The sequence below is a fragment of the Antedon mediterranea genome, chromosome 11, assembly GCF_964355755.1.
Source record: "Antedon mediterranea chromosome 11, ecAntMedi1.1, whole genome shotgun sequence".
NCBI lineage: Eukaryota > Metazoa > Echinodermata > Crinoidea > Comatulida > Antedonidae > Antedon > Antedon mediterranea.
In genome coordinates this window covers 22,000,736-22,024,385 of record NC_092680.1, presented here as the reverse complement: position 1 = coordinate 22,024,385, position 23,650 = coordinate 22,000,736, and the positions used below count along the sequence as shown (strand labels likewise).

The following is a 23,650-nucleotide window of genomic DNA, read 5'->3' as shown; positions in this document are numbered from 1 at the left end:
TCGGACACATTTGTGGAATCATCACCAGCCCTCATGGATACGTCACAGGTTGCTATGATGGTTACGCTACCAGACCTTCAACCCATTTCAAAGAACGAAAGTAACCAAGCAGATATCAGCAAAGTTAAAAATGAAGAGAGTGAAGTAGATAAACCTGGAGTAAGCAATGATCGAGAGAACAAAATAGAAAACATAAATCCCGAATTAGATGATATAAAAGATGATGGAAATGATGGTGAAACAAATGGAGTAGAAAGACCATCTACTAGTAGTAATGATGAAATAGCAGCCGACGACGATATGGAGACAAGCAACGACAATAGTAACGAGGATGATGACGTCAAATCTAACAAAGACCAGGATGAGAACAATGAAGAAAATGACGAACAAGAAACGAGTAAAACGCATCACAGAGAAAACGAGAAAAGCAATTCGATAAAAAACGATGAGGAAGAAGAACCCGATGAAGAAAGCAAAGATGAAACAATCAATGAAGACGGAGAAACGGGAGGAGAAACAGAGAACCAATCAGCACCGAAAAACATAGATATTGGCTATAACTGAGCACTACAGGGTATATTGGAAGATCAAGGAAACGGGCGAAAAGTGACGATTAAAAGTTATGACTGGAAAAAATGAATATGATTATAGTACTTTGCAATATAATTATACAATAATAAATTACACAGTTGGTACTATGTTATTAAACGTCTTTTAATATAAAAACAAATAATATATAATAATTGAAACGTTTTGTAATATTTCTTCTTCTTTGCAGTGTATTTTTTAGGTATAGAAGGTATTACAAATTGACATTTGAAATAATTACATTATTCTATTTCTTTTGCTATTACGTGGTATTTTCCAATTTGTAAAATCGACATTTGAAATAATTAAATTATTTTATTTCTTTTGCTATTATGTGGTATTTTCCACTTTTTGATAATTAAAAAATCCTCTGTATGTTTTTTTTAAATATTTGTATTGTTAAATGGTATCCTTCCCATCGGTTACAAGACTGATTTTGTATTATGGATACCATGTATGTTGTCACTTGGCATGTTTAAAAACTAAAACAAACAAGTCGCATCTCTTTTAACGCAATTTATTGTAAATAAATATCAGTACACTCAACTGCAGTGACGTCGATATTAAATATGTAATGTTAGTAATGATATATGACGTCGTAATATTTTCTTACAGTTCATACACTACTAGTACAAAAGATACATAAACGTGTCAACGACTTTTAAATAAAAACAATATCTTTGGTAAAAAAGCACGACGTTATAAAAAGACTAAACATGCAAAGTATAAATGTAATCACTTTTTGAAATTTGACTGTTGTAGTACAGTAAGAAACTAGACTTGCCCCAAGTCTGTATTATCTTTTTTTTTTATTTATTTGTTTTTATTTCGACCGCGATTTTTGTCTGAAAATAAAGACTTGTGAAACACGTATAGAAATCGATTTGCAGACCGCAAACATCCGATAAGAATGACGTAGGTTTCCATACCGTATTTGGCTATATGGGGCGGGTGGTATGTAAATATGGATTTCGAATCAACCAATGATCATTTTGTTTCAAAATGAAAAAGATCGAGACGTACGTACAGTGCTGCTGAATGTAAGATCGAGACTGTTGAAATATAAAATCGTAATGCCAAGTTGTTTTGTTTATTAATTGTTTAGTCCTTGGCCTAGGCCTCTTTCGTAGGTCCCACTCAACTCGCACGTATGACCTGCCAAATAAAACGCCAATGTAGCCCTACATACCACCTCCGGCACACAACAGGGCTACACCACCACACAGAACAGGACAGGGTCTGGGTGGGAATTAAATAAAAATTATCTCCGCGTAATAAATGACCATTCAATGTTTGATTTGCGGAGAAGCTAGGCTAGCCTATCATATCAAGACGAGTTTTCATGTTCTTGGGAAAAATCCCATCAAATGTTTACCAGACTACTAGGCATATAAAATAATTTCTAGCCTTCTGAAACTTTCATAAATGTACCGAAGTACACATTGTCTAAACGTAACATAGCGCATGCGCATCATCTTAGTTGTTGATCGAGTCTTTGGAAATTCTGAAATATGAATATTAAAATGGGGTACGAGTGAGTAGCCAATCGCATGCAGCTGAAACTAGTCAACCGGATAATCGTATGCACCAAGAATTCTTGGTGTCAAACCACGTGACTTGTGCGTGTTTCCCCAGACGGAGTATCCAAAATCAAGTAGTATACGTATGAAACGCCATATGTGCCAAAATATTTATCTTTTTACTAATATTAAGACAAAACTCCGTCTGGAACCCAGACTAAGTAAGAAATGTCCAGGGTTCTTTAAAGCACCATTTCGATACACGGAATGTATTTATACTGGTTGATGAAAATAATAAAAATGGCAAAAAGTTAAATGTCCCATTAATACAAAACTGAACTCTCGTATTGCACCAGTCATTATCACTGCGGATATTTACTGCTCTTCCACATCTCGTTAATATCTTTCTACTAAATATTTGAATTAAACAATGAGCTACATGCTAAGTATGAACTTAAACATGTACCCTGTCAATACAAATTGAGCATCTCATCACTATCTTTCTACTCATATATTTGAATTAAACAATTCTAACGAGTTAATGTACCCTGTCAATACAAATTGAGCATCTCATCACTATCTTTCTACTCATATATTTGAATTAAACAATTCTAACGAGTTAAATGCAAAGTATGAACTTAAACATGCAACCTGTCAATACAAATTGAGCATCTTGTCATTATCTTTCTACTCAATATTTTAACTGAATGCACATTTGGGTGACTTTGATTGGTAATTAGTAATCTCTGTAACAATGTATAACCTAAGGAATGCACATTTGGGTGACTTTGATTGGTAATTAGTAATATCTGTAACAATGTATAACCTAAGGAATGCACATTTGGGTGACTTAGATTGGTAATTAGTAATCTCTGTAACAATGTATAACCTAAGGCATCCAATTCTATTCTATTCATTTCTTAACAAAACAAACATTCACAAAGATTAGTATAACAGCGTTATAAAAGGCTAAACAAAATATAAATGATGCTTAAAACAATGTAGAAATAATCTGTCCACATAACAAAACTGTTTGTACTAAACGTCTAATTTTCTTCCTCTTCAGCTTCATATGGCAAAGCATTTTGATTCCTCTCTGGATCATTCAAGCGTGAAATACGGACAAGTGGATTGGCTTTGATTTTACTGTGAACATATAAAATAAACATATAATGTTAATCAACAAATTCATAATCATCATTTTTTAGTCACGTGGAAGCGACTCTATAGTTCACTATGTCGGTCGGTCGGTCTGTCGGTCCGGTATCACTATGCGTTTTATCGCTTTCTGACCTTATCTTGATATCAGTTTAATCTAGCTAAGTCAATTTTTCACAGTATATTCCTTATGGCCAGGAATCGATGTGGTTATGTTTTTACGATGCGCAATAAAAAATTACGCGGTCTACGCACGATTTAACGAAATCACGTTTGTAATCATATCTTCACAACCATGAATCACAATTAAATAAAATTTGGTACTCATAAATTTCAGGGTATAAATCATCATATGGCAATACAATTACGTGCGTAGCGCATGTAACGCATGCGTACGCGCGCTTAAAATTTTCTAAATTTATTTTCGACGAAATAAGAGTACGTTTCAGGCAATTTTAAGCGTTTACAAAATTGCCATTAGTGCGCAGAGTTTTGCGCGCGCACTGCGCGTTAAATGTTGTTGCGCACTCTTTTTGCCCGATTTCTGTTTTCTTGACTTACTTTTCAACTCGAAATTACGTTATACGAGCACGTCAAAAGTGACAGGCTACGCACGTGTAAATTAAAAAAATATAACTGTTTTTAAACATTTCAACATTTTTAAACATGTTCAGTAATTTCGGTCAGTTGGTAGGTTGGTCGGTAAACATTAATGAGCACGCGACTGCCCATCTATATGGCCTTTTTTAATTTATATTTAGTTTTTTTTTGTAATTTCGGCCAAATACACACAAAAAGAGCAAACAGGTACTAAACACCTTTGCTAGTTGGTCAGCTCAAAACAAGACAAAAAAGAACAACTTGTTTACAATCTACTATTACGTCTACAAGAAATATACCAACTTCATACATATCCACATTGAACAGTGTTGAACTAAAGTAGTTTACTCCTAAAACAACCTATAGATGAATTTAAATTGCACAATGCAACTTATTCCAAATGAGAGTGAGGAACGTATGACTGATATGAGGATTCTGGATATCAGAATATGAATGAAGGATGAATTGTAAAAGAATTATATTGTTCTACTACTACTCCTAACTGTAGGCCTACTGCATGTTACTGCTTACATACATTACAAACTGTATATTGTTCTACTACTACTCCTAACTGTAGGCCTACTGCATGTTACTGCTTACATACATTCCAAACTGTATATTGTTCTACTACTACTCCTAACTGTAGGCCTACTGCATGTTACTGTTTACATACATTCCAAACTGTATATTGTTTTACTACTACTCCTAACTGTAGGCCTACTGCATGTTTACTGCTTACATACATTCCAAACTGTATATTGTTCTACTACTACTCCTAACTGTAGGCCTACTGCATGTTACTGTTCTTCCAAACTGTATATTGTTCTACTACTACTCCTAACTGTAGGCCTACTGCATATTGTTCTACTACTACTCCTAACTGTAGGCCTACTGCATGTTACTGCTTACATACATTCCAAACTGTATATTGTTCTACTACTACTCCTAACTGTAGGCCTACTGCATGTTACTGTTTACATACATTCCAAACTGTATATTGTTCTACTACTACTCCTAACTGTAGGCCTACTGCATGTTACTGTTTACATACATTCCAAACTGTATATTGTTCTACTACTACTCCTAACTGTAGGCCTACTGCATGTTACTGCTTACATACATTCCAAACTGTATATTGTTCTACTACTACTCCTAACTGTAGGCCTACTGCATGTTACTGCTTACATACATTCCAAACTGTATATTGTTCTACTACTACTCCTAACTGTAGGCCTACTGCATATTGTTCTACTACTACTCCTAACTGTAGGCCTACTGCATGTTACTGCTTACATACATTCCAAACTGTATATTGTTCTACTACTACTCCTAACTGTAGGCCTACTGCATGTTACTGCTTACATACATTACAAATTGTATATTGTTGTACTACTACTCCTAACTGTAGGCCTACTGCATGTTACTGCTTACATACATTCCAAACTGTCATAGTTTAATTTAATTCAGTTGGTATCCTATAAGTTGGTTTTTAAAAAGAGCTTAGGTTTACAGTACAGTCAACTCTCCCAATACCGGACTCTCCCAAAACCGGAATTCACGGAAAACCGGACTTTTTTGGATGGCCCAATTTGTCCCTATTCTAAATGTACTGTAATTTATTATGAAAACCGGAATACCCAATTCCGGAATCCGGACAAATTATGAAGGCCAAAACACGAAAATTAGCTTCTGAAAACCGGACTGGCAGTTAAAAAACTCCAAATATTTACGAAATAACAACGTAACATCGTCGTCGCTGACTCAGATTCAATACATTCACAACGTACAAAAGCTTTTAACCACACCCTGACCATGCATAAAGTGCGCGACGTTTCGCGGTACGATCAAATAATGTTGCCATGGAACGCTACACTGTGATTGACAGGTCAGTTCATTGTTAACCCACGAGGCGGCAATTGCTTTGTTGCGTATCGAACTGCGGTGGGCTTTCTCACATCGAAGCGCTATGTCTTAATGTCTATTGTTTTTAGCAGTTGTTAAAACAACTCCCTGGTTTTTAGCATATGAATTGTTTTTAATAAAGTTCAATTTACATTTCACTTTGTGTCTTTGTTTTGTTTAAGTTATTGTTAAATTCACAATTGCAATAAGACTTTAAAAGTTTAACTAAAAATGTGCATCATTATAAATTTGGAAATCATCATGGCAAAACGTAAACGAAATGAACTTGACTTAACTACGAAAATTAGATTGATAGCAGATGTAGAAGGTGGAATGAAAGTAATGGAAGCAACGAAAAAGTATGGGCTTGGAAAATCAACGATCTATGACATTATGAAAGCTAAGGATAAATATCGGAGCAAGAAGGAAGTCAGCAAAGGTACAAAATTCAGAGTGATCAAAACTAAGTTTTCGGACATCGACCAGCTTATGTTAGTTTGGTTTAGAACTGCTAGGGATAAACATATCCCCATTAGTGGACCCTTAATAAAGGCAAAGGCAGAGCAATTTGCAGAGGAATTGAACATTGTGGACTTCAAAGCATCTGATGGATGGTTAACCAAATGGAAAAGGAGACATGACATAAAACAATTGGTTATCTGCGGAGAAAGAGGGGATGTTAATCAGGAAGTTGTAACACAGTGGAAAGAACAGATTTCCGAACTGTGCGTTGGTTATGAACCAAAGGACATTTTTAACTGTGATGAAACTGGTCTGTTTTTCCGTGCATTACCGGACAGGACACTAGCTGAAAAGCATGATGACGTTAAAGGAGTGAAATCTTCTAAAGAAAGATTAACAGTGATGTTCACATGCAGTATGACTGGTGAAAAGGTACGTTTTTCGTTTTATTTTTAATCATTTATTTTGTCTATCCACATCACATCATGCAATCAGTCATGTGCGCATCGTTTATGCGTTTTTTTTTTCTTTATTGTTTTTCATGTAAATTTTAGAGCCATGTTATTTATTTTTTGTACATCATAAGATTTTGTTATTTTCGTCTGTCTTATGTCCATACGAAACCTTTGAAAACAGCAGCACCATCCGTTTTTAAATATCTTAAATAAAAAGCATCACTAAAAAGATCTCGTTTCCTCTTCAAATTCAAATTTTGTTTTTTCTGTATTTTTTAATCATGTTCGTTATTTATTTTTTCAGCTTAAACCAATGATTATCGGACGTGCTGAAAACCCAAGATGCTTTAAAACCATAAAGAAAGATCGACTTCCCGTAGTGTGGAAAGCTAACAGAAAAGCCTGGATGACTGGTGCGTTGTTTGATGATTATTTGACGGACTTAAACAATCAAATGAGGTTTCAGGGTAGAAATATTTTATTATTTCTTGATAACGCCTCCTCTCATGTTGGATTAGAGAAGAGCAACATCAAGCTTGCGTTCCTACCACCAAACACAACGTCTGTTTTACAACCACTTGACCAAGGAATAATTAAAGCGTTTAAAAGTCGCTACAGAGCAAAGTTGTTGCGGAGTGTTTTAGCGAAAGTTGATGATGCACAATCAGCAAGCGACATCACAAAACAAACTAACGTTCTAGATGCAGTAAACTGGACAGCAACATCATGGAGAGAGACATCAGAAACTACAATAATTAAATGCTTTAACCGTTGTGGATTTAACTGTTTGAACAATACCCAGATTGACGACAATAATGTAGACATGGTGGAAGGAGAGATTCGAGAATTGGTTAGAGAGATAGACACCAATTTAGACGTAGAAACATACATAAACATTGATAATTTAATTCCGGTTGAAGAAATTAGCGATGAATGGGAACATGAACTAATCAGGATCTATAATGGTGACAAGGAACCAGTGATTGCTGATGATGAACCAGAAGGCGAAGAGGATGAAAACACTGATGATTTTAGAACTTTATCTTTTAGCGAAATGTTATCTATGATTGGTCAAATTAGGCACGGTGTTCGTTCAAAGGCACATCATTTTGAAATTATTGATCAACAACTTCAGGAATTAACGGAAATTATGGAGAAAGAAATTTTAATTAAACGCAGAAACTCCAAACAGGCGTCTTTAGATGATTGGTTTAAAATCTGATAAAATGTAAATGTCTGCCATAATTTGTTAATTTTAAATTTAGTGTTAATAAACTTTGAAATGTTACCAATTAATTATTGTGTCATTATTGCTTGGCTCGTTTACCTAATCAATTTTCATCATTGCTATCAAATTACGTCAAAATAAAGGAGCTTAAAAAACATGTGGTCTAGGTGTGGGCGTTTTTATTTGATTATGACACCGCTGCACATGCGCATCAATCAAATCTACGCTCTCCTATTTTTTTTATCAAACATGCTGCATGCTGCTGCTGCTAGAGCTAGCTCGCGAACGAAAAACAATAAACAGACCGAAATTATGTTCACCGTACGTACGTAGGCCTAGGCCTATTTGCCGTTAAAAACACATTGAGAAACAATAATTTACTACTGTAACATGTTTTATGGGTACATAATGTAACTTTTAAAAAAGGTAAATTAAATTAGCTTAATATTAATAAAGTAGGCCTAGGCCTATCAGTATTTATTTAATTCAAACTACAGTAGCTTGACACAATCATAGCCTAGGCCTCCCCTACGCTAGACCGCGTACCGGGCAGCATTCGGACCGGTGATTCAAGCATTTTCAGTGACAACGTGATAACTTCAAAAATATGTTTTCAGGAAACCGGAATTTCGAAAAACCGGAAAATATATGCCCGCCCAAGGGTGTCCGGTATTGGGAGAGTTGACTGTATTACCTAATTGATTCTTGCTCAACCCACTACCAACAACATAATTTATTTGGTTGCATGCAATAAAATTGGCAATTAGCGAAATTATCCACGATAAGTTATAGAAAGATTCTCATTAAATATGTATTGATCCTATAACACTAAAACATGGATGACAAAATTAAGATGCAAAACGTTAGGTGTCCTCATTACCTCATATCAAGTGGAGTGAGGAAAATAAACTGGCGCATTTTTTGCTCTTTGGCAACTTTCAACATCAGGTCCATGCTTATCTTGCGATTCACCATGTCCTGGTAGGAAGAAAAACACAAAAATGTACAACATTCTTGCATTTATCAACATATTGAAGGAGTACAGAACATACATTAACACAATCTTACCATGAAAACATCACAGTACAAAACATACATTAACACAATCTTACCATGAAAACATCACAGTACAAAACATACATTAACACAATCTTACCATGAAAACATCACAGTACAGAACATACATTAACACAATCTTACCATGAAAACATCACAGTACAAAACATACATTAACACAATCTTACCATGAAAACATCACAGTACAAAACATACATTAACACAATCTTACCATGAAAACATCACAGTACAAAACATACATTAACACAATCTTACCATGAAAACATCACAGTACAAAACATACATTAACACAATCTTACCATGAAAACATCACAGTACAAAACATACATTAACACAATCTTACCATGAAAACATCACAGTACAAAACATACATTAACACAATCTTACCATGAAAACATCACAGTACAGAACATACATTAACACAATCTTACCATGAAAACATCACAGTACAAAACATACATTAACACAATCTTACCATGAAAACATCACAGTACAAAACATACATTAACACAATCTTACCATGAAAACATCACAGTACAAAACATACATTAACACAATCTTACCATGAAAACATCACATTACAGAACATACATTAACACAATCTTACCATGAAAACATCACAGTACAAAACATACATTAACACAATCTTACCATGAAAACATCACAGTACAAAACATACATTAACACAATCTTACCATGAAAACATCACAGTACAAAACATACATTAACACAATCTTACCATGAAAACATCACAGTACAAAACATACATTAACACAATCTTACCATGAAAACATCACAGTACAAAACATACATTAACACAATCTTACCATGAAAACATCACAGTACAAAACATACATTAACACAATCTTACCATGAAAACATCACAGTACAAAACATACATTAACACAATCTCACCATGAAAACATCACAGTACAAAACATACATTAACACAATCTCACCATGAAAACATCACAGTACAAAACATACATTAACACAATCTCACCATGAAAACATCACAGTACAGAACATACATTAACACAATCTCACCATGAAAACATCACAGTACAAAACATACATTAACACAATCTTACAATGAAAACATCACAGTACAAAACATACATTAACACAATCTTACAATGAAAACATCACAGTACAAAACATACATTTAACACAATCTTACCATGAAAACATCACAGTACAAAACATACATTAACACAATCTTACCATGAAAACATCACAGTACAAAACATACATTAACACAATCTTACCATGAAAACATCACAGTACAGAACATACATTAACACAATCTTACCATGAAAACATCACAGTACAGAACATACATTAACACAATCTTACCATGAAAACATCACAGTACAGAACATACATTAACACAATCTTACCATGAAAACATCACAGTACAGAACATACATTAACACAATCTTACCATGAAAACATCACAGTACAAAACATACATTAACACAATCTCACCATGAAAACATCACAGTACAAAACATACATTAACACAATCTTACCATGAAAACATCACAGTACAAAACATACATTAACACAATCTTACCATGAAAACATCACAGTACAAAACAAACATTAACACAATCTTACCATGAAAACATCACAGTACAAAACATACATTAACACAATCTTACCATGAAAACATCACAGTACAATACATACATTAACACAATCTTACCATGAAAACATCACAGTACAGAACATACATTAACACAATCTTACCATGAAAACATCACAGTACAAAACATACATTAACACAATCTCACCATGAAAACATCACAGTACAAAACATACATTAACACAATCTTACCATGAAAACATCACAGTACAAAACATACATTAACACAATCTTACCATGAAAACATCACAGTACAAAACATACATTAACACAATCTTACCATGAAAACATCAAACTCATCCAAGGCTCTAAATGGCGATTCCATTGATTCCCATAATGCCATGATGAAGCAAACTGTTGAAAAAGATCTTTCACCGCCTGACAATCCTCTCATATCCTTTTGTGCTGACCCTTGACCTTGATGTGGATGTACCTGAAAAACAAGAAAACAAATTAATTTTGGGAAAAGTAATTGCATATTTCTAAATAATTCTTAGTGACTTGGTGGAAAAATTCTTACCCACTACACCTATTTGTTCCATGCTTACCAAAAAGTAATTAGTTGAAATTGAGATTTTTTTTGTTTTTTTTTTTTTGCAACCTTTTTTTGCACAAAATTTATTTTTAAATTTCAAACTGTTATAAAAAAAAAGTGTTATTTTTTACAACTATATTTTGTTTTAGTGAATAGCGATACCTGGATATATCATAATATATAAAATATACACTTTGATGTTCTCACCTTCAAATCAATGCTTCCCTCTGAATGATTGAAGGTCACTTTTCCTTCGTATCCTCTTTCGTACATCATGGTTATAAAACTTAATTGTACACTAATAACAATTGTCTTACGAAATTGTTTATATGTACGTCTTCTGTCCTCTAGGCAGGCATCAAGTGCCTTGGATAAAAACAAAAACTATTTTCTATAATATATTTAACAACATTGAAAGAGAACAACATTTCACCTGCCTTTTTACAATATAACTTTAGGTTCTCGAGGACTGCGAAATGTTTTTTTTTATTGTAAATAGTTTTTTTTTTAAGGCAGGTGCAATTTTCTCTCTTTCCATATGAGGAGGACTCACAACGATATGCAGTTGGCGATCTTTGTGGTCAAACGACATCTTTCCATTGTAGCCTCTTTGTGATAGCATCATCGCAAAATAACACTTAGCTCGCATAGCAACATATCGTCTAAATTCAAGGTATGTTTGTCTTCTCGTTTTTAACAATTCTTTAAGTTTCTAAAATCATAAAATACAAAATAAAACTCTAAAAATAATAGTAATATAGTAATTTTGTATTGATTAATTGAATATTTTAATCATCTAAAATAATAAATCGTGTGTAGCACCTAGAATTTTTACCCAATCTTTGTGCATATTTTTAATACATATTTATATAGAGAGGGCTAACAAAAACAAGTTTTACTCAAAGATGTAATATTAGTGAAGGAAATTTTTTTGGATTCTCTGATGATAAACAAATGGTTGGTTAACGGTTCTACATAGCTTAAATATTAAAGTTTTCTAATTATGGAAATTGCTAATTATTAGATTAGTATACAAATATCCTATACAGGTTTACAGTGATTAATTAAATATTTAAACAATTATTAAAGAAAAGAAAAAACAAAAAATCAAAAATTCTGATTTGCTAAATGTCTGTTTTGTTGCGATGATGCTTTCAGAAGAAACAAGTTGAAAGATAAGAAAAGGGATAAATAATATAAATAAGCTAAATTTGCTTTTGGACAGGAAAAAAAACAACAAAGAATTACATTAAAAGCAATACTTTCATAGTATTTATACAGAATAACACCAAGTTTAGTTTGTCCAAAATGTTCCTTTCATCACCATTCATAACACACATACAAATCCATCAACAGTCAAATTGTAATTATATGCAGTACACTTTAGTGCAGTAATAATGTGTGTTTTGTTATTAAAAAGGCTTCCTACTTACAGTGAAATTTATACAGATTAGTGCAGTATTATACAATATTTAAACATAATTATTAGAAATTAAAGTGTGGGCATTGTAGTTTTTTAACTTACCGTTACAAATGCTTTACATTGCTTCATTTGAGTAACAATTGCAAAGAATTTATTCTTTGCATCGTAATACTCTCTTGTTATTTGTTCTGGGTCACCACGACTAAAAAGACAAACAATTCTCATCTCAAAATATGTCCTGTAATAAGTTTTGTGTAAACCAAGAAGATAGTGGTGTTCTACCACCAGAACTATGGAAAGAGGCAGTTGAGAACCCATCACATTCGAAGCAGTAGATAGCATCGTGCTGTTTCAAAGATGAATATGCTAAAATATTTTAAAGGTTTATCAACATGGAATTGTACCTTTGACGTTCCTTTTCAATCCTTCTAGTAATCTGGTGTATTTCAGAATCAATGTTTTGAGCCTTCCTCTGAGTAGGAATTCTCTCTTCCGATATCTGACTTGCTTTTCCTCTTGCAATCTGAAAAAAAGACAACCAATAAAATAAACTGTGAAGGTCTGAATGAATTTCTTTTCTTTGTCGCCAACTATGCTTTAAAATTCAACTGAAAACAATGACGATAGATAAAAGCATGATCTCATCTGTACATACATACCTCAATCTCCTTTTCTTTAGCCTCCACTTTCTGGTTTAGATCAATGAGTACTTGTAAGTGCTCAGTTTTCTTGTCTTTGTAGTGCTTAGAGTGTTGCTTAGCAGTCTCAAGTTCTGTAAACTTCTTCTTTAAGTCATCCTGCAAATAGATGCGTTTTTCATTTTTATTTGCAGTCATATTCATTTGTATGCATTGTGACTCCGTACACAATTTCTATGTAGGTCTATTATACTAATAAAATGATTAAGGATTAACATCTTACCTGTTTTGCTTCAATGTCATTCACAATGCCGCCATATTCATCAGCCTTCTGTTTCCAGTTTTGTTGCAGTTCTTCTAGTCTAGCATGCCTGATCTTGAATTCTTTTTCCTTTATTTCAAACTCTTCTTGCAAGGCTCCTATTTCCAACAAATACTTTTCAACTTCTCCTTCTAAAGTACTCACATCCACATTTGCTGGCTCTTCAGTTGAAACTAGTTCATTTATTTCCTATTGAACAATAATAAAATGGGAAACAAAAATAAGACATAATGAAAGATTATTCAAACCTCCTATTTCTAGTAATTTATTAATAATGAATAAACTTGCCATTGATAACTGGCTAATCTTGGCTTGTATTTTCTTGCAATGGACTGCTAAAGATCTTTCCTGCCCTTGGCTTTGTTTAAAGCGGTTATTTATTTCCCTCATCTGTTCCTGTATCACATTTCCACTATGTTTGATCGCTTCAATTTCATTCATTGTCTCTCTATAGCAATAAACATAAATATATCAAAGACCACATCCCTTAGCAACATATAAGTACAATAGTTTAATTTGTTTATTTCAACATGCAAAATCATGCATGTGATTTACTAACTACAGTTGCGCTGTTTTGCTATTAAAATGTATGTAGTAGCAGTACTTTTTTAGAACAATGCTTTTTTAATTGTAGAGCATCTTACCTGACTTCATCTTCTAAGCGAGCCTTAAGTACTCGTGCTTTAGTTTGGTTTGATGCATACGATCTTTGGTTTTTACCAGGATAAATTTGGTCACCTTCTAAAGTGAAGCACTCTTTACAGTTCTGTGGTGGCGACAAAAACATGTAGTCTCTTGCCTGCCTTCCACTCTCAATTAAGATTACAGATTCAATGCCTCTCTATAAATAAAACACAAATACTTAGAATTAGTAGTTGTGGAGCTCTAGCTTGGTGACCTTCTAATCCAAAGGTCCAGAGTTCAATCCTGACCTAGTTCAAGTAACCTCTATAAGCCTCACTATGGTTTATCTACTTACAATTGGCAAGTCACTACTGTTGGATGTGTATGAAATAAATACAAAATATTGATAACCCAGACAGGGTCTTACCTGATCAATCAAGCAGTTAAAAACATCAGCATCTTCAATTTTTATCTGATCCAGCAGGCACGGAAACTCAGTTGAACAAACTTTCATCAGACCACTATACTTATCGTCCTAAAAAAATTCGAAATTGAATTAATGTAAAGAAACACAGCTGCTAATGTTACTTATTGTTAATGAGAAGTTGCACATATAAAATACAATAACTTACCTCAAATGATGACACAATAACAACTGGTTTATAACTATGTGGGATGACTCGTTGCATAATTTGTTTTAATGTCTTTTCGTCTTGATAGTCATGACAAATGTAAGCATACACTAAACTTTTTAAACAACACTCAATTGCAAGTGCCCATTTCTCATCCACCAATGAAATATGTGATCCTACAGAGTATAAAATAGAGCATAAATATCATTTATAATTATAAAATTCTTTCCATGTCTTTAATTTACCGCACTGTTTTAAATTCTTTCCATGTCTTTAATTTACCGCACTGTTTTAAATTCTTTCCATGTCTTTAATTTTCCGCACTGTTTTAAATTCTTTCCATGTCTTTAATTTACCGCACTGTTGAAAATTCTTTCCATGTCTTTAATTTACCGCACTGTTTAAAATTCTTTCCATGTCACCGCACTGTTTGCAGTTCTTATAATTTATAATAAATAGTAAAATTAATATATCATTATTATTTATTTCTGCTCCGATGAAAAGTCTTCCCACATCGCCGCTTCAGCTGCTTGGCGTAATGAGGTTTTACCACTGATTCCTATCCCTTGCAATTTTTTTTAGGTTATTTCTCTATAGAGAGCCAATTCTTGTCCTGCACCGTTGTATAAGTTATTGTTTGTGCCTGAAAATTGAATAAAATAAATAAATAAAATATAACAATACCTATAGGTCCTTTTGGCTTTCTATGAAAGAGTTTATTCCTGGTAGCTTTGTTGATCTCTTCCAATAATCTTGGTGTGTAATCCCCAAATATCTTCATATGATTTGCTTGACTTGACTTTAAACGATTCAGTTGAACATTCTGATCTCTCAAATTTCTTGATATTTCTTCTTCTTCTTGCCTTATCAAATAAAATAACCATCTTTATCTTAATATTTATTATATAATACTAATAATAAATTCTACATATGCTATTTTGTAATACCCAATTGAGCACGGTCTCGTCTGACTGAGAAACTAAACTGACTTAGCCCATGTTCTTTCATACCTTAACTGACTCAATTGAGCACGGTCTCGTCTGACTGAGGATGTAAACTGACTTAGCTCATGTTCTTTATCAGCCAATGTTTTTGAGAAACTTTCCCTTTCTTCTTTCTTCTCTTCTATTGCTGCCACTCGTAAATGTCTTTCTTCTTCATAATCTTGATGAGCTCTGTTAAATAGTAGCATTATAAAATCTACTGAATCTGGTTAGAATTAGAGTTATATTTAAGGTCTGCAACAATATGGTTGTATTGTACTAGAATAGAGGTTGCATAGTCCCTATTAAACATCATTGGATTGAAGTATGTCAATTTGATACACAATTATCATAAATTTTAAGTATACTAATGTCAATTGGAAATGTGTATTATTAATACACAAGAACTACTACAGTTTCAGTATATTTGCATAATCTATAGTTACAGTCAGGGGAAAGAAGGCGTTCTCCTTTCTAGGAGATTTATAAGATAATCTATATTGTTTTGACAACTCTTGTAACATGAACAGTGCTGATTTTGCCATTCTCCCCTAACTGGTTAGGTTTACTTACGTGTTTTTTAGTTTAGATATTTCATCTTCTAGTTCTTTTTTCTCATCATTCAATGTTCTTAATGTACTTCTTGATTGTTTTAAGTTATTCTGTATACTTTTCAAGCCAGATTTCTCTTCATCACGTTCTTGTTTGGCAAGATCAAGATCTGGTTTCAAGTCCTCAGCCATCTGTAAATGTTCCTGCAATGATGTATCAATTTCCTGGTACTCAGCTTCAACTTGATTCACCTTCACTTCAGACTCTTCTACTTTTTGATCAAACTTTGGAGTTCTGTTTTCTTCTTTCTTTATATTTCTGATTATAGGATCTAACTGGTTCTCAATCACTGCAACTTGAGCCCAGGCAGACATCTTGATTAGTTCTTCTTTCTTTTCCTTCAGCGCATTAAGAGCAGTCAAATCTTGAAACCTTTGTTTCTTTTCTTGAACGTCTTTATCAAGTTCTTCCAGACTCTAACAATTAGGATAAAATTAGATATTTAACCAAGAAAATATTTCCACAGCAATTCAAGTTATATTTTAATTACTTTCTGTTTACATGTTAAATACATAGATACTTACTTCCTGTTTACATGTTAAATACATAGATACTTACTTCCTGTTTACATGTTAAATACATAGATACTTACTTCCTGTTTACATGTTAAATACATAGATACTTACTTCCTGTTTACATGTTAAGTACATAGATACTTACTTCCTGATTACATGTTAAGTACATAGATACTTACTTCCTGTTTACATGTTAAATACATAGATACTTACTTCCTGTTTACATGTTAAATACATAGATACTTACTTCCTGTTTACATGTTAAATACATAGATACTTACTTCCTGTTTACATGTTAAATACATAGATACTTACTTCCTGTTTACATGTTAAATACATAGATACTTACTTCCTGTTTACATGTTAAATACATAGATACTTACTTCCTGTTTACATGTTAAATACATAGATACTTACTTCCTGTTTACATGTTAAATACATAGATACTTACTTCCTGTTTACATGTTAAATACATAGATACTTACTTCCTGTTTACATGTTAAATACATAGATACTTACTTCCTGTTTACATGTTAAATACATAGATACTTACTTCCTGTTTACATGTTAAATACATAGATACTTACTTCCTGTTTACATGTTAAATACATAGATACTTACTTCCTGTTTACATGTTAAATACATAGATACTTACTTTCTTTCTATCTGCCAATGTTACTTCCGTGATATCCTTTTGCTCCTGAATAGTGTTGTAATCAGTTGTCATTTGCTGAAGTTGTGTTGCCTTCAGAAAAAACTGAAATATAAATATTAATATAAATAACAATCGGTATTTGTGGGAAGACATTAAGACTACATTAATGTTAGCTATCTTAATGGCAATCAGGTAGGATAACTTAAAGGCAGCCATTCGGTATTTGTGGGAAGACATTAAGACTACATTAATGTTAGCTATCTTAATGGCAATCAGGTAGGATAACTTAAAGGCAGCCATTCGGTATTTGTGGGAAGACATTAAGACTATACATTAATGTTAACTATCTTAATGGCAATCAGGTAGGATAACTTAAAGGCAGCCATTCGGTATTTGTGGGAAGACATTAAGACTACATTAATGTTAACTATCTTATGGCAATCAGCTGGGATAACTTAAAGGCAGCCATGCTATAATAATCATTTAACATTGAATACCAAGCTGAAAGCACAGACTACATCGAGTTAACATTGAATACCAAGCTGAAAGCACAGACATAATAATCATTTAACATTGAATACCAAGCTAAAAGCACAGACTACATCGAGTTAACATTTATACCTTATAGCGGTCAGTTGGTAACTTTGATTGAAGAAAGTTACGGCTTGTGTCCTGATTTAGAATAGAGACTGGATTGTCCACTTGTATGTTGAATTGGTCAAGGAGGTGGGTAAGCTCTTCCTTCTTTGTCGATACAACTGCACCTTTCTCACTTTTTAGTTTATAAAACGACTGACCATCTTGATTAATTCGACGAATGACGGTCACCGAGTTGCCGTACAAGTCATGCTTGAATGCATCCGTTCCCTGATTGCTAATTTTGATTGTAATTTCTGCATAACTGAAATTAAAATATACCTCTAAAAATGTAATATAACTGCATTTAAAAACTAAACTATTTTATACCACTTATAAATATATTTATATATTAGAATTACCTTTTTTGATTTTTAACAAAGTTTTTCATAGATGATCCTCTTCCAGTGATATTAGCCTTTCCTCCTAAACCTACTACCAAAGCAGTCAGAACAGCACTCTTGCCACCTATATAATACAATTTAATTACAAAATAATATATTCAGTATTAAACTCATAAACATCATAATTAATATTAACAATAGTTAATTACAAGTAGTTGCAATGACATAAAATAGTTTTTTCCCTAATATTTTAAAGTTCTATGTTGACTGATTTGTATATATAATCATTATACAGCGTTTTTAGAAATATCTTTCACTATTTAAAAAAATGTACTATTTCATTCCAAGTACCCTTTTTTGTATTTGTTGAGGTAAACTAATTGACATTGTGTTTTGCTGTTCTGTTTAGACACACAGCAAACGACAGTACATTTTTAGTTGTAATTTAATGATAAAATACTGTGACACCAACATTACTAAACATAATTTTATATCACTTACTTCCATTTCTACCAACAACAAAGTTGACATTTGGCCCAAAAGAAAAGTCTAAATGACCATGACACATAAAGTTCTTCAGTACTATTCTCTCAATAATTCCAACTGAATTACCCTGAAAGAAAGTATATTACTCATTTTAATTAATAAATTGATATTCATTCTAACCTCTTACAATTGTCATGCCATGCTGCTTCATTTCTCCACTTCATTTTTTTTACCAAGGGGTTACAATTACTAGGCTACAATATTAGATAGTGAATGAAATCAACTTAATATTTTATCATTGTTTTTCCTGAAATTTAAGCACTCGTAGTGAGCCAATGGTGAGTGGTTAATTCACATCTTCCCACTCCTGGTTCAATTCAATTAATTTTGTCAATGATTTTAACTAATACAGGGGGAAAATGGCAAAATCAGCACTGTGGTCATGTACCTTTTGCCATTTTACCCTTGACTGAATATAATATGTTTTAATTTTAAATACTTCTTGCATTTCCCTAACAAATACCACTAAAATTGAAAGAACTTTGAATCAGACAAAAAACAATATCAATTTAGATTTAATTTAGTTATGATTGAATTAACACCTCTTCCTCTGCATCCGAGTCTAGGTCTGGATCACTGTTTTCGTCCTCTCCAGTTTTTCGTCTTTTTCTCGTAGGATCATCTTCAACATTTTGTGATGTCCGTTTCACAACTGACATTTTTATCTGTTTAGTAATGTAAAACAAAAGAAAGCATATGTTTAATATTGATAATAGGCTAGGCCTAGTAGAAAATGGATCATATAAATGTAAAATGAAGGAAGTGGATTAATAAATAATAATTGGCACTCTCATTCACATTAAGTCTCTAATACTAAACAGTAATACAGCAAAACTCTAACTGGGCCTACTATTTAATAACTACCCCTCTACTAAATGTTGGCCATCACTAGCTAACTACTAAACTAAACCTGCTGCTGGCTAGGCACAACCCGCTAATATTATTATTAATTATAGGCCTAGTCTAGACTCTAGCTAGAGCAGGCTAGCCATCCTAGGCCGGTTACAGTGCATTTCGGACGGCAATCATTTCGGCCGCCGGTTATTGAACGACCAAATTCATAAAACTCCAAAAAGGACAAAATATGGCATGATCATTTCGGCCGCCAGGTATGGCGCACTAAATTGAAATAGCCAATAATAACTGTACAGTATTACAGTGAAAAATAATGTTACCAAGTCTATGGAACGCCACAGAGAACTACATGGTCATTTAAATCAGAGATCAGTTGTGCGATGGGCTAAATACATTTTTTATATTATTTTACCGTCTGAATATATGAATATTGATTAAATGTTTATTTATTTTTACAGGTCCCGAAGATGCGTGTGCTTTGTAAAAATATATTTCTTTATGAATATATTATAAATGTACTGTAAAACATACAAATAAAAGTGTTTTTGACTGGCACATAAAAAAACTTCAGCAGCACCTCTTTCTTATTAAAAACAAATGAAAGCTTTGCGATAGGGAAGATTTATTTATAATTTCTCAACAAAATGCCCTACTAGGATGAGTTTTACAAACATTATTGTCTTGGTTTTAATACCTTAGTACACACAAATGATCTTTGAAACCGCCGATAACGATAACCCTACATATCTGATGGGAATTTTCTTTGTCATTGTCGGACGCATTTCATCATAAAATTCTTTTTTTTAAAATAAAGGCTGGCTAAAAAAATCCGACTCTAAACAGTCTAAACTATCTTTTTTTTATATAATTATATTAAATTTCAATAAACATGCGATGACGCACAATGCATTGTTTTTTGTTTGTCAAAATATCCAAGGAAGGAAGAGGGTTCGATCAATTACGCGGAAATTTTTTTTTTTCTCATTCAAATCGGATAATTATCGGATAAAGGCGATAATTTTTACTCTTTGACGTGAAGGACAAATTGTTGCAATGTGATTGGGCATCTGGTTGTTTGGTAATTACTGATCATGCGCACTTTTATTGGTTGAAACATTAACCGATATTTTGTTTTGGCTGCGGAAACGACGGCCGTATTGAGCTGCACGTGTGCCACGCATGCGCGTCCGCTAAAACTAAAAAATCCGGGATTCCCATTTAATTTAAATGGCGACGTTTTTTCTATATAAAATAAAAGCTATGTATTTTAAAGTAAAACTGGTAATAGGGCTACGTATCAGTCGGCAAATGAAAAAGCGGGCAATCTCGCTGGCGAAAGAGTCTTAACAGTTGGAATGTATAATGCTTAATTTAGGCTAGTGTCTTACCGTAATCATTCACAACAAGTAGCTGATAAATACCAAGTATTTATAAGAGACACAGTTAGTTTTAATGTTTTGATTTGTCCACTATATTCTATATCGTATGCATATTATACTTTAATGTTTAATGTTTTGATTTGTCCACTATATTCTATATCGTATGCGTATTATACTTTAATGTTTAATGTTTTGATTTGTCCACTATATTCTATATCGTATGCGTATTATACTTTAATGTTTAATGTTTTGATTTGTCCACTATATTCTATATCGTATGCTTATTATACTTTAATGTTTAAATTTGTCCACTATATTCTATATCGTATGCGTATTATACTTTAATGTTTAATGTTTTGATTTGTCCACTATATTCTATATCGTATGCGTATTATACTTTAATGTTTTGATTTGTCCACTATATTCTATATCGTATGCGTATTATACTTTAATGTTTAATGTTTTGATTTGTCCACTATATTCTATATCGTATGCGTATTATACTTTTCTTATTTCTGCATATTATTATTATACATACGCCAAACGAGGCTCATAACCACTATATTTCCCATTTTTTTCAATTGTATTGTATTGTAATAAAAGTTACCGGTATCTGTTCGACAGTGAGGGAGGCTATACCTAACGTATGGATCGTATATCGTAAAACAGCAAAAAGATTAGATTGATAGGCGCGGCACAGAAAGAATGTTCTAAGTTGTTTATCATTATCAATATAAATAATAAAGTAATAATACTGGTAAATAATTTAAAAATATCTAAATTAATTTCCGACATTTAAATAATACAATTTGCAAGATAAAACAAAAACCCAAAAACCACTTTATTTAAAAAAAACAACCATTACTTCTTGGCATCTGTAAATAAATTGAGGAAAAAAACAGTATTAATTAGGTTTAATAAACATTCTTACATTATAAATGTAGGCCTAGAGTGCAACGTTTGCTGAAAATATCATTAATATTCACTGTAATGATGGCAATGTGCACGCCAGAAATATCGCTGCTGTTTCTGGAATTGAAGACCGTCGATTTGAAATTAATAATACAGGTATCCACTATCAGTAAACTATTAACATTTTAACACACGTGGCGTGTCATACATATTACAATTCCGGCGGCCGAAATGAACAATACATATTTTGTCCTTTTTGGCGCTTCATGAATTTGGCAATTCCATAACCGGCGGCCGAAATGATCAGGCACCCCTAGCCTAGCGCCGGCCTTTCTAGGCCTGGCTAGCTAGGCTAGCTAGGGCCTAGCTAGACAGGCCTAAAACAGCACACCTCTAGCCTTATATTATGGTACCAATGCTATGTACTGATTTTTAAATAGTTAAATCTATAATTGAAACAAGCATTAGGCATAACACCACAAAAAAATAGTACTTTTTAACGGCTCTTTCCAAAGTCCACATGCGGGAATTCAATTCATCCACCATCCATCCACCTCCTACCCAAAAAAAGCCAATAGATCAAGCACGCCCCCTCTATTTTGGGAACGTTGGCGTTCGCGCGTTTTTCTTCTTTTCGGCAGGCAGCATCATCCAGCGGCGCGCTCAGCGGTGGTAACGTCAATCAAAACATCAGAGGGCGATAATCGGATTTTGGCCATATTATTATTCAAGAAATAATTCCCCGGTGAAAAACAGACTGAAGAATGACCAACAATGATTGATCATTGTTTAAAGACCCCTTCCCTGCAATTTTGGACGTTTTTTGGAAAATAATACATATATATCACTTTAAAAATATTAAACCATGTCATTCCTTGTCTTAAATGTACGTTTTATGGTAAATTATGATAAAAAGTGAGAAACAATGCACTACCTAAGTAGCTCGCGGCGATCAACCTCTCGTGGACGGTCTTAGGCCTAGCCTAGCTAGGCTTAGTTTTGTAGGCCTAGCTGTTAAACATCGGTAACGTACGAACATCGTACGCTACCTATATACCTAGCCTGACGTTGTATAGTTGCTGCATTAATTGTCTTTCTATTTTTGCCAGACTCCGTTGATACAAATTGGGGAAAACTCGGTATTTCCGCTGAAAAGTTAGGAGTCTTCCATTTGTTTTGGCCTCACAATCGATCGAAAAATGGGCGAATTACAGGTGAAAAACAAAAATATCAATCCGCGCGCAATGCATTTTGGGATTTATAGCGGGCCGCTATAATTATTAGAATTGACTTATTTTTCACATTTTTAACCGTTTAAAGACGAAAAAAGTTATCGCAATAGGACCATATAGTATTATTTTTACATTAAATATAGTTTGTGATCTTAAATTAGATCTAAAA

At 33.1% G+C, this 23,650-nt stretch overlaps 2 protein-coding genes across 5 annotated transcripts; one reads left to right on the top strand and one right to left on the bottom strand.

The window, feature by feature from the left end:
- Window positions 1-805: 805 nt before the first annotated feature.
- On the bottom strand, window positions 806-23,430 carry LOC140062608 (structural maintenance of chromosomes protein 6-like). Of its 4 annotated transcripts, none has more exons than XM_072108898.1 (22): window positions 23,184-23,430; window positions 19,646-19,768; window positions 19,059-19,170; window positions 18,576-18,681; window positions 18,199-18,478; window positions 17,578-17,679; window positions 16,369-16,823; window positions 15,823-15,987; window positions 15,497-15,675; window positions 14,813-14,988; window positions 14,608-14,715; window positions 14,201-14,397; window positions 13,845-14,004; window positions 13,518-13,745; window positions 13,256-13,393; window positions 13,001-13,119; window positions 12,699-12,798; window positions 11,727-11,885; window positions 11,381-11,539; window positions 10,919-11,071; window positions 8,794-8,891; window positions 806-3,254 (listed from the first exon to the last, which is right to left on the bottom strand). In XM_072108898.1, the coding sequence occupies exons 2-22, from the start codon at window positions 19,760-19,762 to the stop codon at window positions 3,155-3,157; spliced, it is 3,411 nt and encodes a 1,136-aa protein (XP_071964999.1). In that variant the 5' UTR covers window positions 19,763-19,768; window positions 23,184-23,430; the 3' UTR covers window positions 806-3,154. The 4 variants fall into 4 exon arrangements, with proteins under 4 accessions (XP_071964999.1, XP_071964998.1, XP_071965001.1 ...); XM_072108897.1 differs by lacking the exon at window positions 23,184-23,430 and adding an exon at window positions 22,743-22,936; XM_072108900.1 differs by lacking the exons at window positions 11,727-11,885; window positions 23,184-23,430 and adding an exon at window positions 22,743-22,936.
- LOC140062998 (tigger transposable element-derived protein 6-like) lies at window positions 6,111-8,100 on the top strand. Its single transcript, XM_072109424.1, has 2 exons — window positions 6,111-6,677; window positions 6,990-8,100. Exons 1-2 carry the CDS (start codon window positions 6,111-6,113, stop codon window positions 7,905-7,907), a joined length of 1,485 nt encoding a protein of 494 aa, XP_071965525.1. The 3' UTR covers window positions 7,908-8,100.
- Window positions 23,431-23,650: the final 220 nt, after the last annotated feature.

Coding starts and splice junctions, on each gene's coding strand:
- LOC140062608 (XM_072108898.1), bottom strand. CDS start 19,762: ATGTCAGTTGTGAAACGGACATCACAAAATGTTGAAGATGATCCTACG. Junction 14,398..14,607: donor TTAACTGCTTGATTGATCAG/GTAAGACCCTGT, acceptor TTTTATTTATAG/AGAGGCATTGAATCTGTAAT. Junction 13,394..13,517: donor ATGACATTGAAGCAAAACAG/GTAAGATGTTAA, acceptor ATCTATTTGCAG/GATGACTTAAAGAAGAAGTT.
- LOC140062998 (XM_072109424.1), top strand. CDS start 6,111: ATGGAAGCAACGAAAAAGTATGGGCTTGGAAAATCAACGATCTATGAC. Junction 6,678..6,989: donor AAAAGGTACGTTTTTCGTTT/TATTTTTAATCA, acceptor TTATTTTTTCAG/CTTAAACCAATGATTATCGG.